Source organism: Cucumis melo, chromosome 4 (genome assembly GCF_025177605.1).
Source record: "Cucumis melo cultivar AY chromosome 4, USDA_Cmelo_AY_1.0, whole genome shotgun sequence".
Lineage (NCBI taxonomy): Eukaryota > Viridiplantae > Streptophyta > Magnoliopsida > Cucurbitales > Cucurbitaceae > Cucumis > Cucumis melo.
In genome coordinates this window covers 20,611,030-20,631,678 of record NC_066860.1, presented here as the reverse complement: position 1 = coordinate 20,631,678, position 20,649 = coordinate 20,611,030, and the positions used below count along the sequence as shown (strand labels likewise).

Genomic DNA, 20,649 nt, shown 5'->3' with positions numbered 1-20,649 from the left:
TCCAATTGATCGAGATTTATGGTTTTTCATCAACAACTCGTTATTTTCTTTAGTAACAAGAAGACATGAGACGAGTTCAGAATATTTTGTAAAATCTTTCTCTCGATATTGTTGCTGTAGAAGCATATTCAAGATATGAAAAGTAGAAAATGTTTTTTCCAACATGTCCGTATCAGTAAAATTTTCTCTACATAACAAAATTTTTGAACTAATTCTAAATAATTCAGAATTATAATAACTTAATTACTGATCTAAAATCTTGTAGTCTCAAATATATCCAATCATAACGAGCTTGGGAAGATAAACTAATTTTACATGACCATACATTTCTTTCAATTTACTCCACAACATTTGATGATTTTTTATTGTTAAATATCTGACTTGAAGTCCTCATGAATGTAATGACGAAAGAAAATCATGACTTTTGCTTTTTTCTTGATTAGTCGTTGCATTTCCTTCTTTAGTTGTATTTTCGAGATTCATGACGTCGAGATGCATGTCAACATCAAGAATACATGACAAATAATTGATATCGTTTATGTGAAGGATTGAAAAATTTAGTTTCCCAAGATTTGCATGATAACACTATCATAAAATATTATAATTATATTAGAAATTTAATATACACCAAATATGCAAAATAACATTTTTATAATAAAATGAGAAAATCCGACCTACCTTCGACGACGGAGACAGTTGAAGCTGGTGCCGATAATATGTTGTAAAAATGAGACAAACTTATACATGAAAGTCAAGAAAATATAATATTAAAATAAAAAATATAATAAATAAATAAAATAAATAAATAATAAAGGAAATAAAAATTAGAAAATTCTCTTTAAATCCTACTCCCTATTTATTTGGAAAGTTCACCCATGCGTATCCCATAAAGACTTTTATTTATAGGCAAAATAGCAAGTAGATAGTGGCAATAAACACTAGAAATATCTATTTGACACATATTATCCTAATATTTGTAATAAAGCAATCTGTCATTTTTAATAATAACACATATTTCATTTCATTTAATTGGTTTCTAATTTCTTTAGATAATTAAATCTTCACAATATAAAAATATTATTAGGATTATATTTAATAGATTTTTATTACCCATGGAGAGATTAATAAATCCATCAATGATCAAATTTGTAACATAATTAAAATTTGACACTTAATTTTGATAAAACTTATCACGATTAGATGTTAAAGTTCAAAAACCAAGATAACCTTTTGATAACTATTTGATTTTTCATTTTTAGTTTTTGGTTTGTAAAAATAAAATTATTTTCAATTAATTTTCTACATTATTTATATCTTTCATGATGAAAGATTTAAATTTTTAGTCAAATTCCAAAAAAAAAAAAAAAAAAAACAAATCAAAGTTGGTTAAAAAATATTTTTTATAATGCAAAAAAATTTAGTGATGGATGATTATTTATGGATTTCATTTCCAACACTAAAAACGGAATAATGCTACTTCAAATTTAAGTTTTAAATAATTATCTTACTAATGATAAACAATAAATATTCAAACTTAAAATTTATAAGAAAAACATAACCATTACTACTTCACAACTTGGTCAATATAACTTACCTGTTAATGTCCCAAAGGAATTTTCATAGAACTTTTTCAATACTATAGGAAGGTGGAAAAGATGTCTGTACTACAATGTACTACAATTGTATAAACTCACTCCACTCAATTATTTTTGTATTGTTAAATAATAAATTATTTTATTTCATGTGTCTAACACAAGCCTTAAAAGCTTATTTTATTAGTAATCCATGAATTTACTCTTTCTCATCTATGACAATGTCAATATTACTCAAATAAGATAGAAACTGCCACAATATTTATATGGGAAAATTTATTATCAAATTATAAAGTTTGTCCCACGGTTGGAATTTAGTCTTTGTATTTTGATAAATTCCAAAACAATTTCTAAAAATTTTATCAAACTATAGAGACTAAATTCTAATTATAAATGATAAGGACAAAATTCTAATTTTATTAAGACTAATTTTGTAATTCAACTATGAATTGGATAGTCATTTACAAATTAAGCATATAACTATTAGATGAGATACTAATGTTGTTTGAGTGGAGAGACTTTCGGAACATTTAGCATCGTTGAACTCACGAGACAACTACTTCAATATTTCATTAGAAAAGTTTTTATATGCTACTTGTATGAAAAACTTATCAATCTTTTTATTTATTTTAAATTATGTTGACGAACTTTAAAAATAAGGTAGGATCCTCTTAACATATAGAGTCATTGATATTTATGAAATAAGTTAATCTATCAATACTTTGATTCATGAAAAAGAAAACAAAAGATTAATCAATAATCTACCATTTTAAAAATTAGAATTCAATATGATAGAACTTCACAAGGAATTCTTTGTAGTTTAATAAAATCCTAAAAGGTAGTTCCCATCACAAAAACTATCAGCGATGATTTTATCAAACTACAAACATCCAATTCTTATCATAAATAAAGGCTAAATTTTAACATTCCTAAAATTTTTATCATTTCAATGAGTTTGTCATTATTGTCGTAATGGAAGGACCTCGTTTTACGCTTGTTTGACTCTTGAGTGGCCTCCTTCCTTAAATAAACTAATACCCCTTGATTGTGCTTCTTCTCTTTTTGTCTAATCCCCAATTGTTCATCGTCTCTGTTTGCTTTCCTTTTTCTTCCTCTTTTTTAACTTTTCACACTTTACATCTCCCCATTTCTTTTTCATTCTCAGGAAAAAAGCTAATACCCACTTGAAGTCCTAGACCTAAAACCAAAACCCATTATTTCATTTTTCACAAAAGTAAGACGTGGGCTTTCCTCAGGAGGAGCTTTCCTCTTCTCATTTGGGCTAATTTTCCAGATCTGTAGCCTTTCATCTCCCTCCTTTTCTGGGTGTAAGCTTGTTTACAAATTTACTTACTATATGTCTGCTTGCAAGTAGCTGTTTTGTCTTAAAAACTTCGTCCTCCGCTTTGGATTTTGGAGCTTGAAGGGAAAAAGAAGCTCCTTCAGGTGGAATTAGATAGGAAAAATGGCTAATGGGTTTTCAAAACATTGCCATTTTCTGTTGGGGAAATGAAACTGGGGTTTTGAAGTTGTTTTTGTTTTGTTTTTATAAGATTGAAATCGAACACCCTTTGAGGGATTTAGGGTTTTTTTCTTTTGGAAGTGGTGGATCTTTGATTTGCCAGTGGCAAAGATGATTCAGTTATTGTTTTTGGTTCTTTTTGCCGAGGGAGTTGTGGCATTCCTCTTGCTGGTAAAGATTGGGTTACTTAGAGAGTTTGTTATAAAGAGTTTAGATCAGCTGAAAATGGGTAAAGGTCCAGCAACTGTTAAAACAATTGCTGCTACCATGTCTGTCATTCTCTTGTCCAGTCTTATGAACATTGTTAAGATCCAGAACAAAGGTGCAAAGCTTGGGACAATGTCACCCATGGATCAGGTTCTTTGGAGGACACAGTTGCTTGAGGCTTCACTTATTGGTATGCTCTAGATCATTGGCTGTTTAGATTTGTGTGACAATGACTTGCTTGCTATTTTTGTTGTGTAGTCTTTGCACGCTTTCTTTAAGTCAGTTGTCCATTTCCTGCCCTGCAATGTTCTTCTGGTTTGAAGATATATAATTGGTTTCTCTGTCAAGTGAAAAGAAAATATTACTAATGCTTTATGTATCTAATTCTAATATTCATTACCTGAATTGGTGTTTTGAGTGGAAAACTATTGTGATTTAAACTGATCGTCATTTGTTCATCCATTGAAATGTCTTAAGATAGCGAAGTTTGAGGTCCAACCTAACATCTGAGTGGGTATGAATAATTCTACTACTAATAAGGGGTTCTTTATCTTCTGCTAAGCATAAAAAATTCAACTTCAGTTCTGTCATAATTCTTCCTTTCTGATGATGCCATCCTAGAATGAAGTTTTGACAAAGACATCATTCTTGTCTGTTGAATTCTGATGTGACTGTAGGTTAGAACATCCACAAACCATGTCAAGAATATAACTGTACTTGGATATTGTTTGTTTTTTTGGGCTACAAACAAGAAACATTTCATTGTTATGTGAAAAAAAAAAAAAAAAACAAACGTCTAGAATAAGCTTAGTATTATGTAAAAAGAACTTTAGCCAAAGAATCTGTTCACAACCCACAAAATTTTAGTTAATAACAAATTGAAACCCAATTTCACACCTCTCATGAATCATGTGGGTTTCCATAAACAATTCTAGTATTCTACTATACTATGAAATCCCAGTGAAGAGGGCGACAAACAAGCCTAGCTAGAGACCATAGAATTAGCTTAAATTTCTTTATGGCCTTTCCTTTTGAAACTAGAAATGTATTGTGTTTGTTTGATTTAGAATGGGACTTGTTCTGATGAGATTTGACAGATTTAGAACAGAAAACAAATACCGACATGAAGTATCTTTGTCCAAACTAGGCCACATTTGATTAGGTGATAATGTTTTCCAGGATAATATGACAATCTAATCCACTCATCCATCTCCCTGTCAAACAGAGTCCTGCCCTTCCCGATCCCATGCCTTATTTGTATCACTCCAATGTTCTTTAATCGTGTTCTTGATGTCAAGATGTTGCTACCAGCTACCATCTAATCCCTTCTTTCAAAGTGATTTTTGTAGCCCCTATTAGAAGGCCAAAGACTCTTGTAAGAGAGATTAATTTTTTGGAGGGACACAATTATTGTAAAAGAACCACATTAACAACTTCCATGGAAACTAATAATGATCATCCCTTAAATGGTATTTATTTGCGAGCAACTACACAAAGATTTTCAAGATGATTTTGAGATGGACGCTTTATTTTCATGGATCAATTACAAACATCAGGCAAGACCTCCAAGATCTTATGAAAGAGAGATTCGTTTTCAAACAATCAGGTAGCCAACTTTGTAAAAATTAGGACCCTCCCCTAGTTGAAAGTTGAAACCAGAACAACCTTCTCCATCTTTTTAGTATACAAAGAGAGAACATTGAGAAGCCGTTCATGTTTGAGAGTGATTTTGTAAATGTTAAAACCATTCTTGTTATGTTTAAAATTATTTTGAAACTATTGAAAATAGAGACAAAGACACATAGATTTACGTAAAAATCCGAGTACCGGAAGAAAAACCACGAAATTTTGTTTTTATTATTTTCTTATATTAAAAAAGGTACAAAAGGAGGGAATATTTATAGGCAACACGGGCCTAATTAAAAAAAATAAAGAATGAGGGTAAAGTAAATCTTAACTACACACGAGCTTTCATCAAGGCCTAAGCCCACTATTTCTAACACCTCCCTCAAATTGGGTCGTAGATATCAATGAGACCCAACTTGCTAACACAAAAATCAAAGTTCTATCTAAGTAGTCCCTTGGTGAGGACATTAGCAACCTGTTGGTTCGAAGGAATGTACGAAATGCATATACTACCGTCGTCCAACCTTTCTTTGATGAAGTGTCGATCAATCTCAACATGTCTAGTTTTATTATGTTGAACTAGATTGTTGGTGATGCTAATGTCTGCCTTATTATCACAAAATAATTTCATTGGTATCTCACAATTCTGATGAAGATCAGACAAGACTTTGTAGAGCCAAATTTCCTTACATATTCCCAAACTCATAGCCTTGTACTCCACCTTAGCATTGATTCTGAACACAACACCTTGCTTTTTACTCCTCCAAGTTACAAGATGCCTCAAACTAAGGTAAAATAACTTGAGGTAGATGTCTTGTCAATAATAGATATTGTCCAGTCTGAATCAGTATAAGTCTTAATAGTTTTCCTGTTCGTCTTTCTGAACATCAATCCTTTACCAGGAGTTGTTTTTAAGTATCTCAAAATTATGTTTATAGCCTCCATGTGTTCCTCATAAGGAGCCAACATGAACTGGCTCACAACAAAGGAAATATATGGTCGAGTATGGGGCAAGTAAATCAACTTACCCACAAGGCAATATTGTTCTTTATCAACTGGAACTTTATCATATGAATTTCCTAATTTACAGTTGAATTCAATGGAATATCAGCAAGACGACACCCCAACATACCTGTCTCAGTTAGCAAATGAAGGTGTACTTCCTCGGAGATATGGAGATACCTTCTTTAGATTTGACTACCTCCATTCCAAGGAAATATTTCAGATTTCTCAAGTATTTTATTTCAAACTTATTACCCATCCTCTTTTTCAATTGGATGATTTTAGTGTGGTTGTCCCCAAAAAGAACGATGTCATTAACATAAACAATTAATATTGCAACCTTCTCAGCTTAGGAGGCCTTTGTAAACAAAGTATGGTCAGAGTTTCCTTGACTGTACCCAAGGGACTTGACAAAGATAGTAAACCTATCAAACCATGCTCAAGGTGACTGTTTTGGACCATATAAAGATTTTTGAAGTTTGCACACTTGATGATCGAACTGAGCTTCAAACATTGGGGAAAGGCTCGCCCCCATTCATGAATGCATTCTTAACATTCAACTGATAAAGAGGTCAATATTTGTTCACAACAATAGATATCAGGACTCTAACAATATTTAGTTTGGCAACTGGGGAAAAAGTTTCTAAATAATCAACTCCATAGATTTGAGTAAACCCTTTTGCAACTAATCGCACCTTGCATCAAGGGTTGCATCTATCTTGTATTTGAGAGTGAACATCCATTTGAATTCCACAGTTTTATGTCCCTTGGGTAGAGTACAGATCTCCAGTCTTGTTCTTTTCAAGGGACCTCATCTCTTCCAAGACAACATTTTTCTACTCAATGCATTATAAAGCAATGTGGATATTTTTTGGTATCACGATAGACTCAAGGCTAGTTATGAAGGCTCTGAGCTGAGGAGATAGGTTCTCATAAGAAACATTGTTAGTAGTAGAGTGCTTAATGCAGGACCTGTTACTCTTCCTTAGTGCAACAGGTAGATCAAGAGACAAATCATAGTTACTGATATTTTCTGAATGATCCTCCCTAATTTTATTTTTAGTAACTCTTGCACTGACTTTATTTTCATCATTACTACCCTTTCAATCCAGGATGACCTCAATATCAACATTACCTTATTCACCTATATTTTCAGGAATAGCTATCTCAGACCTGTGACTCACTCATTTTTTTGTCAATATGTGAGTCAATAGAATCAGTCATACCTTGATCATGTAAAGGTTCATACGATATGACATATGAAAGTATTTATAGCCTCGTTGATGCATAAGGTAACAAAAAAAAAAAACACATTCTTAAGCTCGAGGAGTAAACTTAGATGGCTTAGGGCCGAATACCCGAAGAGGAACATCAGAAATGAGGCAGGTAGAGGGATGACTCTTTAAGACACTCTAAGGGGGTCTGGAGATGTAGGACATGAGAAGGTATTCGGTTGATAAGATGGATTGCAGTGAGAACAACATCGCCCAAGAGATAGGAAGGAAGGGAAGTAGACAACATAAGAGAACAAGTGACTTCTAAAAGGTGACAATTTTTTCTCTTGGCTACCCCATTTTGTAGGGGGTGTAGGTACAGGAACTTTGGTAGACAATACCTTTGGAGGACAAAAACTCATCGAAAGTGTGGTTTTGGAACTCACATCCATTGTCAATTCGTAAAATAGCAATATTTATATTGAACTGCGTTTCTACGGTGTTATAGAAGTCCCTGTAGATAGAGGTGACCTTAAATTTGTCGGAGACAAAAAAGACCCAGGTAAGACGGGTATGGTCATCAATAAAGGTTATGAACCAACGTTTCTCAGATGAGGTAGTTATCTTGGATGGTCCCCAGACATCACTATGAACAAGCATGAAAGAGTGGGTTGGTTTGTATGGCTGTGAAGAAAAGAAAACGCAATGTGTTTAGCCCAAATACATACATCACAAGATAAGGTAGACACATCAATTTGAGAGAAGAGGAAATAAATGTTTCATATATTGGAAATTAGGGTGGCCTAAATGAAAATGTCACAGCATACCATCTTGTTGTAGTAAAATAGGAATATAAAAGACTAGTCCTATAAATACTACTAGAAGAGGGGTCATCATCAAGGAGGTAGAGTCTCTTACTATGTCGGGTAGCGTCAATCTTCTTCCCCCAAGCTCAAGTCCTGAAAAGAGATAAAATCAAGTTAGAATATTGCTTTGTAGTTTAACTCATGAGTAATCTTGCTTATAGAAAGCAAATTGTGAGAAATTATGGGCATATGCAAAACATTATGTAAGGAGATCTCTGTATATGTAGAAATCTTCCCCTTCCCAGCAATGGGGGCTAAGGAGCCATCTGCAATTCTAAATGTTTCGTTGTCGACACATGGAATATAAAGCATAAAATGTTCAGAGGAACCAGTCAAATGATCTGTGGCGCCAGAATTCAAAATCCAGAATCCAGAATCTAGGGGTTCTTTCCATCAACACTAATGAAACTAAAGGATTGAGGTATACCTGATTAGACAATGGCACCTAAAGTAGCGGGGCTGAAATAGGTCTGGTTCCCGTGTGGATCAAGTGGTTGAGAAGGTCCACTAGACTCACTCACATAGGCCCACCCTGTGTTCTGTTTGTCGTTGGGATAGCGTTTCTTACCTCCTGGTGAACGACCATGTAACTTCCAATACTGTTCTTTGGTATGCCATTGTTTTTTGCTATTCTCACAGACAGGAATTGGTTTTCTATCGTGCTTGTCACTGCCACTGTTGGAGGACCTCGCACTAAAAGCAGCAAAGTCAATATTGGGAGTTGCTAAAATACTCATAGCACTTGTGCAATTCTCCTCAAGGCGGATTTCATAATAGACTTCCATCAAGGAGGGAATCGGCCTCTGGTGTAGTATATGCCCTCGAACTATATCAAACTTAGGATTAAGACCAACAAGAAAGCCGTAAATCCTGTCGATCTCTTCCATTCTAGAGTATTGCAAATCATCACCAAGACTAGTTCTCTGCATAAGTAAATTTCTTGTCAGATAAGAGAGTTTATTAAAAAAATTATGTGACATCCATGATTCCTTGCTTGCATTCATGGATCTGCTTTCTTAGCGTGTATAGGCGAGAGACATTTTGACGTTTGGAGTATAGTGTTTCGGTTGTGTACCTAATATCTTTGGCTGTTGAGCATACAATATTGACTTGTCGATCTGGGGTTCTATATTGTTGATCAATATGGATTGAAGAAGAGAGTCCTCTCCTTTCTAGTATTGTTCTTGTGGGTCGCCTGGTGGGGGACAAGGTATTTTCCTTGTCAAAAAGCCAAATTTATGTCATCTTTCAAGGACCATTTTCACTGACTGAGACCATGAGAAATAGTTATTGCCATTCAATCTTTCTCCTGAAAGATGATATCCTGTAAACCGTGCTGGTATTAGTCACATAAAAAGATGATAAAGTGGGGAACGAGGTTACCCGATTCTCCGAATACATCGGTACAAGAGTGTTAGATATCATCCCTAAGGTGGCCTTGATTGTTGCGATCTGTTGTTGAAGCCCTCCCAGTTTTTGTTGAGCTATTCCCGAAGAGGAAACTTGCACATTAGAGTTGGAATGTGTCGAAGATTCACCAACATCAAATGTTGAGTGAATTTGAGGATTCTTAACATCGAAATGGTAGCTAAGGGTAATGGGTGACAGGACATACAAATTTGACGACAGAAGCGGTGGTGGTAGGCCAAAATTAGGTGGCAATACATGAAACGAGGCGTGGGGGGCAACATAGGCTGCGGATGAAGGAGAGGGTTGCACAAAAGGGACGACTGACACTCTCCGAGGAGGATGGATTGGCATGTGAAGCTCCGGCGGTGGCACGTGAGATGTGTTTGGTAGTATGGACAACAATAGAATCGTCGGGATTACATTTTACGGCATTGTCTGAAGGCGGCGGAACCATTTGTCCATGGTAGCATTGATCTGAGCATCGATGACGACGCTAAAATTGATGGTTGTCTCCTCTATTTGATTTCTATCACTAGTTATGTTGTCTAAAGTTTATTCAATGTCCCACCCTGATACCATATTGAAAGTAGAGACAAAGAACACACAAATTTATATGGAAACCCGAGTATCAGGAGAAAAACCATTATATTTTGTTTTTATTATTTTCTTATATTCAAAAAGGTACAAAGGGGGGAATTTATAGGCAACACAAGCCTAATTAAAAGAATAAAAATTAGCGTAAAGTAAATCTTAACTAGGCTTTCATCAAGGCCTAAGTCCACTATTTCTATCTGAAACATCTTTAATCACTTCCGAACATGTACCTTAAGTCAAGAACTGAACTTACAATTTTGTGAATGGACCTAGAAGTGGATGAATGCTACTCTGCCATAACTGCATAACTACATTTTGTCATGTGATCAACGACTTTAGTTTCGCACTTCATGTGTTTAATTTTAGTTTGGCATTGGTTCTAACTCTGGAATTACTGAGCAGTTTGTTTTGTGGATGTTACAGGTTTTACCTTGTTCCTTGGTTTTATAATCGATCGCATGCACCATTATTTTCAAAAACTTATTGGATTAAGAGAGAACATCGGAAGTTCAAAAGAGGAAGTAGAAAGGCTACAAAAAGAGAAAACAGAGCTAGCACAAAAGGAAGAGAAATGTTCGAAGCAAATAAAGGAGCTGCGAGAAGAAATATCAATTTTGTCAGAAAACTTGAAGAAAGTAAAGCAGGAAAGTGAAGAAAAAGATAAGAGGATTGAAACTGCTGATGCGCATGTAACTTCTCTCCAGAAACAAGCTGCCGATCTACTTCTCGAATACGATCGTCTACTTGAAGACAATCAAAATCTTCAAAATCAAACACTAGGAGGATATAAAAAGTGAGGAATTTTGCAGGATAATTTTTCACTCTAGTGGAATAGAAAAGGGCCTACTGGTTTGAAGAAATATGATGCTAATGATGCATCTCATGTTTCTTGAAAATGAGTTTAATTGAGATTGAAAGAAAAAGAATGAAAGACTGGGAAATTCTATTGATTAATGTCTTAGTTCAAAGGTTTTGTGATTCTCATGATTCTAATGAACATCAATTTACCATATTTTTGGTGCCTTCTTAAATGGAAATGCCAACTTTTACTGCCATTTACTTCACTTTGAAAATAACGAGTAAAACGGTCGAAGCACTTGGGTATTGAAAATGAATGAACATATGGTCTTTTTTATTATTTTTTAAATTTTATAACAATAATAATTTTTTATTCAGCTGTAAATTGAGAGTGAATGAAAAATGTAACTTGTTTAACCAGAATGAAGATTAAAAATGAACAAAGATTAAAAATGTAATAATGTTATTATTTTAATGAAATTTGTATATGTAGAGATTAGGTAGATGTAAAGGAAGAATATGGATAATAGGTAGGTGTGCTCAAATATATCTCAAATACATCGACACAATTTTTAGCAGCTTTATTATCTCTCTCATCCCAGTACTAACTATTTACAAAACCAGAAAGCAATCTAAAAATGTAAGCTTATACATATGCCACTAATTCATGCAAATCAAAATAACATCCACTTATTGTTTGAACTTAATTCTCTATCCATCGCTTAATCATAATTCTCATCTTATCGGTGCACGTAAACTACATAGGTAAGATATGAACCTAGTGGGAAGGGGCTGATAATTAAAGTAACCACTAAGCTAATGCTAAATATTAATAATTAATTACTTTTTTTTTATATATATATTATATAAAGACAATAAAGTTGAGGAGGGCTCGAGCCCCCCTTGGGCCTATGTTAAATCCGTCGGTGGTCACATCTAACACCTAAAGCTCAATCTCATCACTATTGATATCTTAGTTCTTCCTTAGTTTGAGGTCATATTAGGTGCCCAAAGCTCAATCTCATCAATAGTAGACTCAGGAATGCAAGACATAATACCCGTACTCCGATTTATCTCAGACGTGCAAAACACATTAATAGTGTTTTGATTGGTTGGCACATTTGACAACCAAAACTCAATCTCATGATCATTAGTCATTTTAGGCAAACAAAACATAATATCATTGATACTCTGACTCATCTCAATTGTATAAAGCACATTGGTAGTTCATATATATGGTACCCAAAGCTCAGTCTCATCAGTAGTAAACTCAAGAGTGTAAGATGTAATACTCGTACTTTGATTTATCTTAGGTGTGCGAAGCACATGATTAATGTTCTGGTTGGTGGTCAAATTTGGCATCCAAGGCTTAATTTCATCATTTGGCATGACCTCAGGCAAGCAAAATTTATCACCAATACCTTGATTTCATCTCAGATGCCCATAACATATCATTGGTGCCTTGGTTAGTGGTCTTGTATCACGATACCCAAAGTTCAATCCTATCATTTTTCACCTGAGGCTTGTAGGGCACACTAGTAATACCTTCGCTAGCTTACATATCTAACTCTTGAAGTTCAATCTCTTCATTTGTAATTGGAGGGTTATAGTCATTGATACCCTTGTCGTGATAATAGTAGGGGGCATGACTCTGACTTTTCGGTTGCAACTTAGAAATAATTCTTTATTTACTTTTCTTTTAGGCTTTTCATCATCATCATCATCATCATCATCATCATCATTATCATCATCATCATCATCATCATTATAATTATTCTCGTTGAGCATATCATTAACCATAGGTGGTGCAATGACTCTCTTTTCATAGATTGAACTTTAGAGGAACAATTATAATCAACAGTGCTTTTCTTTTGGGTCTTTCATTCTTTCTCAAGCGACACAAGACCTAGCTGGATTCAAAACAGTTAGGCAAAACAAAACTATCATGCAAGTTGAGTATTCATGCATGATCCACTCACCATGATGTTTTAGCAAATGAGGATTTTCATATCTAAAACGCTTACGACGTGCGATGATTGGATTATCCTTACCTGTAGGAAAAATAGGGGGACTGAATTTTCGCCACTCCAAGTTGTTGCAAATCGCCTAGAAGGAGTGATGCATTGAGAAGTCTTAACGCCTAGACAGAATGCCTACAAAATGTGTGCTTCCTTACATTGTATCTCGTGTAATGTGCTAATATCTCACTTGGTTAGAATGCCCTCTCTAGTCAGCTCGCGTAATAGTTAAATCGCCAAATGATCACCTCGCCTACGGGTCAAAAAGCCAATCGATCAACTCACCTACGGGTCAAAAAGGCAATCGATCAACTCGCCTATTGATCAAAAGACCTAGTGATCACCTTGCCCGTCGCCTGGTCAAAACGCCTAATGATGAAAACATCTGATCAAATTGCCTGGTCAAAATGCGTACTGCAGAACAAAAAATTGTTGAGTTACGAATCTTGCTTTCTTTAAGATGTTTTGCAACTCCGCTCTTTTGTGCAAACAAATTTAATCTCGCTTTCTTTAGGACGTTTTGCAATGCTCTTTTTTGCAAACAGATTTGATCGCTCTGTCGTCCCCAGGATTAAACAACCTCATTCTTCAATTAGTTTTACTATGAAACTAACAACCTTGTTATTCAATTAGTTTTACTATGAAACTAATTGAAATCTCAATACTCAAACAAACACTCTAATGCTCGGTATATTAAAAAGGAGAGAGAAAGAAATTATCGTGTTCTATGTATTTGAGAAGAGAAGTGAGGTTCGTTTATACATACATACATATATATATATATATATATATATATATATATATATATACACACACATATATGCACACACATATACACACACACACATATATATATACACATATATACACATATATATATGGGGAAAGAGGCTCCAATGGCTACAATAATAATGGCCAAGAAAAACCACTGATATTATCATTTAATTTGAAACGGTTTCGGTTTTGAAAAGTTTAATTTACAAAAAAGGTTTATAATATAAGAATCGGTTTTGGAAAATAAAGATAGTTTTAGGAAGAATATATATTATTTTATTCTTCTCCTCTCCTCTCCTACCACTGTCAAAGCCAATCTTGCGATTGATAAGGGAAGAAATGTGTCCGAACTCTTGGTGGTGGATCTCTTAAGCTTAATGGAGAAGAAAAGATTTCGACCATCGATGCCTCTAGAAGAATTCCAAATATCCCAAGGATCGAGAAGGTCGTGTTGGAAAAACAAACATTGATGATCGTTGTTGTGTTGTGTCGAATCACTACCTTGAAAGAAAAATTCGGCTCGACCTCGATGCTAAATTGTATATGCCGGGTTGCTCTGCAAGGTTAACATAACTTTCAAACTCCAGCGTGCGCTCATAAGAGTTAGGAATAGAATCAGAAGGAAAAACGCTCAGAGAAAGAAATTAGGGTTTTGTTTTGTTGAAAAGGAAAAAAGATCACTAAAAAACTTTTCTTTAAACATTCAAACTCCAGCGTGCGCTCATAAGAGTTAGGAATAGAATCAGAAGGAAAAACGCTCAGAGAAAGAAATTAGGGTTTTGTTTTGTTGAAAAGGAAAAAAGATCACTCAAAAACTTTTCTTTAAAAACACACACACACACACTTCCAACTCTTATAAAAATGGACACACACATTTCCAACTCTTATAAAAATGGCTACCATTACAATCCAATTAAAAATAGTAATAAAGGATTTTCTCTGAGCAAAAAAAGAAGTAGTATAAACTTAAACATCAATATCTTTCGATTTGAGTTGATGCATAATGAGGTGGGACAACAATCCAATTGAAGAAAGTAAGTTACCTTTTGAACTTTCAATAACTATGGTTGAGACCCTCACAACACGTTTTACTTCTTAATTTTCCATCGATTCTGTAACAAAGTCTATCACAATAGACAACTCAAAATTGTGCTATTTAAGGTCGTACACGTAGAACCTCGGGTCAACGTGAAGCTCTAGAAAAAGATCCTTAAACTTTTTCATAGAAGGTGGCCACACCCTCACAATCACGTTTATTGCTTCATCAAGTCTATCACAATAGACCACTCAAAATTGAGCTATGAAGACTTCACAATAGTCCACATTAAGACCAACTTCATCAAGTCTGTCAAAGACAAACCACTCAAAACTAAGCTATGAAGATGTTACGGTTATCCATCAAGTCCATACCAGGACCACCCCAAAGAAGGGCTATGGAAATTTCTAAGGTTTTAGTTTTATTCATCAAATCCATTTAAGGAATACCCACACGTGACTATGGACCATCAAGTCTACCGCAGCAAACCACCCAGAAAAGGGGTATGGACCATCAAGTCTATCGCAATAGACTACCCAAATAAAGGGCTATGGACCATCAGATGTTCGAATCTCATACTTGTTGAAAATATATCCTAAAATTACTCTCTCCTTGTTAGGCCTTTGGAGAGATGATCTACAAGTTTCCTCAGACCTCATATACTTCAAGAAGATAATTCTTTCATTCAACCATCATCTCATAACTCCATGTTTCAGACGAATATGTCTTCTTTTGCCACAATACACTATTCTTGGCAATACCCTATGGCCATGTATGAATCTTAATACAGATATACTGGTATAGAGGCCTCCCACAATGATACATCTCCCATTAGGCTTCTATGCCATTCATACTAATGGACCCATATAATGGTACATTTTTTATTAAGAACACATATCCACTAGTAAAGCTTACCTCGCCATTCTAAGTTACCTGGTTTTCATACAATACCTATTTAGTATGGTAGACAATGATTACGATGCAAACCAAAATCTATTGTAACCTTAAGATATCTTAATAAATGACGAAGAGCAATAAAATAATCTTAATCAGGATCATGTGTGTATATACTCAATCTTCTCACAACATATGCAGCAACATGTCTTGTACAGTTAATTTTTGCATATTCAGATTGAGAAACACTATCTCATTTACTTTCCTTAAGGCTCATTACTGACATCATAAGAGCACTATCAAACTATTAAAATCTATTTAATAGTGTGATTGACATAAATTAAAACATTCTCAATAATACTAAACTCATCACATTAGTCTCACATAAATCTTTCATGACTTCAAGATGTGATAACTTTATAGCATTACTAACATTTATGTTTGTATCACATAAATCTTTCACATCAACATATAAATATATAATCACACAATAAACTCTAAACAACTTTTAGTAAACACATATATCAACAATTCACTACACGAGACATTGTTTACAGTGTTGTTAATGGTTTTTTTTTCTCATTAAACTTTCAGGAATAGTTTAAGACCATAAAGAAATTTGACTATACCAAGTTACCATTGAGGAATATCATCTTTACATACACTTGATGTATTAGAAGACCACATACAGCTACAAAAGCTTTTAAGGCTCTATAATGGCTAATTTGGTTGTACGAGAATAAGAATCAAAACATTCTAAATTCCACGTTTGATTCAAAATATTTTTCATTAGTCTAAAGTTACACCTATGTACTTATGATTAGTTTCTTTATCTAATGTGGGATTTGGTCGCATTCCCAACGATCCTCCCCTCGAACAAAGTTCCAACTGAATCTCCCCTAAAGTAGACATCTATCCATTAAACTTTTATCTAGGCTAACTCCTCTCTAGCTAGAGCATATTGCCTATTCAATAGAGCTCAACCATGGATAATCTTGTGACTACTTTTAAGGTTCCACTACACCTTTTGTTCGACCTAGAATTATATCAACAAGGCTAAACCATAACAACATGACTCTGATACCACTTTAATTTGGAGACACCTTAGGGTATAAGTCCCCTATGTTCCTTATAAGATATCACATATTCAATAGTTTAGACAATATATCTTAAGCTTTCATAAGATCCAATGAGATTCATTAAGAATGAATTTGCATATTTTCATACTACTAGCAAACTTTAGTAATATGCAAATACTGTTATACAACCAAAGTTGATTACAAGTAATAGTAATACTTTCAATTTCATGAAAGTTAACAACTAAATTAATCAACAATTCATGAAGTAAGTCATGCATAACTCTGTCACACGACATATACATTTCTACCCATGCTAACATGCTAATAGACCTGCTCAAGTAGCTCACGTTATTCACAAACAAATTTGAATATATAAATCTATATGCATGTAACGACCCAACTTTTTCGGACTAAGCTGAGGTCACAACCAAATACCAAAACTCGAACATTCAACGTAAAATTTAAAACGGACCAGATACGATTCATTAAAACAGTATAAACCTTACAAAAGACAGTTTTCGGGCCCTATTTTAAATAATTCAAAAAGTCACAAAATAAAATGTCAAGTCACCAGTCCAAAAATCACAATCAAAATATTCTGACAAAATACATAGCGGAAGCGAAAGAAAATCAGACGCGTCCATATGGCCTTCACGCATCCTTCCTGCCTCTCGTCGGTCTGCCCCTCGCCGTACCCCTACCTGAAAAGTTAAAGAAGAGAAAGGGTGAGTAAAAACATACCCAGTAAGGGACCCACTACTGGGCCCGTTAGGGAACAACAGTTAACTTCCTATTCGGGGGTACCCTACATAACAGTCTAGTGGTTCCGTAGAACGCACATATCAGTCTAGTGCTCCCGAAGGATGCACATATCAGTCTAGTGCTCCCGAAGGATACACATATCAGTCTAGTGCTCCCGAAGGATACACATATCAGTCTAGTGCTCCCGAAGGATACACATATCAGTCTAGTGCTCCCGAAGGATACACATATCAGTCTAGTGCTCCCGAAGGATACACATATCAGTCTAGTGCTCCCGAAGGATACACATATCAGTCTAGTGCTCCCGAAGGATGCACATATCAGTCTAGTGCTCCCGAAGGATGCACATATCCGTAAGGCACACTACCCCATAGATGAAGCTAACCGTTACCCCTCAGCCCTTACTAAACTGTCTACATCAGTCACATCTCAACGGCATTCATATTACAGTCCCGCCATAGGCTTTGTCAGTCAGATAGTATAGGTTTAACATCTACACCCTCAGTTGCTTTATGCATTACCGATTCGCACACCAATAGGGAAACCCTAGGTCCAATCGACTAACCAACCAAAACCGGACTCACTGTCCTTCCCCGTCCAAACTCCATGAACCACATCCAGAACAGTGTTTAATACATACTAAACCGTAACTTTAAGGTCCATCAACATATAATTTCAATCCACGAATAGCAGTCACAGTATATTTTCATCAGACAAAATATAATATCAGTACTTAACAGTCAACACGCATACAGATATTCAGTACAGTCACTAACGTGTAATCCCCTGTGGATTACTACGGTTTTAGCCTGGACTCGGGGTCCAGTAGTAGGAAAACCCTTACCTGAAGCTCGGTTATGCCCCTCGATCGAAAACCACGCTCGACAGATCTACCTAACGAAACACGAAAGTTTTAGTTGATGATCTCAGTAGCAGTTGTTTTAAAAGGTTATCCGCTGACTTACCCAAGGAAAGGAAGCTAACTCCAACCAGGTCTGCCGCGGAACCCGAGAACTTAAGCGTCAACTCTGCACTACCTTCAAGGAAGAAAAGTAGGGCCATATCTTAATCCAACATTCAAACTCGAATCGGACGAGGTAACATTAGGGAATTCATCAAAACAATCCTTACCGAAGACTCACCGTGAACCGAAGTGGAGGAAAGAAGGCTTAGGTGGCTCGGCTCGGCTCGGCTCAGCTCGGCTCGGCTCGGCTCGGCTCGGCTCGGCTCGGCTTGGTTCGGCTCGCGGCTCGGCTCACTCGGCTCGCGGCTCGGCTTGGTTCGGCTCGCGGCTCGGCTCACTCGGCTCACGGCTCGGCTTGGTTCGGCTCGTGGCTCGGCTCACTCGGCTCGCGGCTCGGCTTGGTTCGGCTGGCGGCTCGGCTCACTCGGCTCACGGCTCGGCTTGGTTCGGCTGGCGGCTCGGCTTGAAGCGGCTGGCGGCTCGGCTTGAAGCGGTTTCGGGTCGGGTCTTTGCAGCGCGAAACGGGCAATCGCGAGCGGTGGTTCTCCGGCGTCCGACGACCGTGACGAACGACAACTGGGAGGCGTCCGACGGTGGAAACAAATGGACAGACGGCGGTAGCGTTGGCTGGGTGCGAAACGGAGATCCGGCAAGCTTCACGGCTGCGATTGTGGGCTCGGGTTCACCGGAGAAGAAGGAGAAGAAGCGCTGAGGTCGCGTCGGCCGAAGGACAACCAAGCCGGAGACGAAGGAGCTGGCGGTGATACGGAAATGAAGAAGAAAGAGATGGAGACGGTGGGTGGCGGCGTCGGCGAGGAAGGAAGAAGGAGAAGAAGAAGAAAAAAATTTCGGGGGGAGAGAGGAGAGACGGCGCGCGCGAGGGTTTCCCTTTTTTTTTTAAAATATATATATATATATATATATATTAAAACATAATAAATATAATTAATATTAAAATATTAATATTAAATAATTTTAAAAATAATAATATATATTAAATAAAATAATAATAATAATAATAATTTATAATAAAACATTAATACTAATTAGTTATTATATTAAGTAAATAGTAAAAGGATAATGTAAATATTAATATTAAAAATTGAAATGACAATAATACCCGATACTAATAATATAATTAATATTATCTTATTAAAATTCACTTAAAATGCGAAAATTTTTACCTCGAGCTTCGGGGCGTTACATTCTTCCCTCCTTAGGGAACTTTCGTCCTCGAAAGTTTTACCCCTCGAACAGTTCGGGATAACGGGACCTCATGTCATCTTCTCGCTCCCACGTAGCCTCTTCTACCCGGTGATTCCGCCATAAGACTTTAACTAGGGGAATTTGTTTATTTCTCAACGTCTTCACCTCTCTAGCAAGCACCTCAACAGGTTGTTCAATATAGCTCAAGTTTTCATCAATCTCTAGTGGCTCGTAATCCACTACATGGGATGGATCTGGCACGTACTTCCTCAACATAGAAACGTGAAACACATCATGGACTGTCGAGAGTGATGGAGGCAACGCCAAGCGATAAGCTACAGGGCCAATCCGCTCCAGAATCTCAAACGGCCCAACAAAACGGGGACTCAATTTTCCCCTCCTTTCAAAACGCAAGACACCTTTCATAGGTGCTACCTTTAAGAACACCTTATCCCCTATCTCAAACTCAAGGTCCTTCCGCCTCACATCTGCATAACTCTTCTGCCTACTCTGAGCGGTATGCATGCGTGATCTAATCTTCTGTATCGCTTCGTTGGTAGACTGAACTAACTCAGGACCCATCAATCTCTGCTCACCTACCTCACCCCAGCAAACCGGGGATCTACAACATCTGCCGTACAGGGCCTCAAACGGTGCCATGCCAATAGTAGCCTGATAACTGTTATTATAAGCAAATTCCATCAAATGTAAGTGGGAGTCCCAGCTACCTGGAAATTCCAATGCACACGCTCGCAACATATCCTCTAACACCTGGTTCAGACGCTCAGTCTGACCGTCAGTCTGTGGATGGAAAGCCGTACTAAAGTCCAACCTCGTGCCCATAGCAGTCTGCAAACCCTTCCAAAATTTGGAAGTGAAACGGGCATCTCTATCAGAAACAATCGACACTGGCACTCCATGTAATCTCACTATCTCAGACATGTACAACTGTGCCCACTTACTAGCAGTATAGGTGGATTTACCCGGAACGAAGTGCGCTGATTTAGTAAGTCTGTCCACCACAACCCAAATCACTGTAAAACCCCTCAGAGTTCTCGGTAGCCCTGTAATGAAATCCATGGACA

General features: G+C 36.3%; 1 protein-coding gene across 1 annotated transcript; it reads left to right on the top strand.

The window, feature by feature from the left end:
- The first annotated feature begins 2,656 nt into the window (after window positions 1-2,656).
- On the top strand, window positions 2,657-11,088 carry LOC103499211 (uncharacterized). The gene is made up of 2 exons (XM_008462146.2): window positions 2,657-3,511; window positions 10,457-11,088. The coding sequence occupies exons 1-2, from the start codon at window positions 3,226-3,228 to the stop codon at window positions 10,828-10,830; spliced, it is 660 nt and encodes a 219-aa protein (XP_008460368.1). The 5' UTR covers window positions 2,657-3,225; the 3' UTR covers window positions 10,831-11,088.
- Window positions 11,089-20,649: the final 9,561 nt, after the last annotated feature.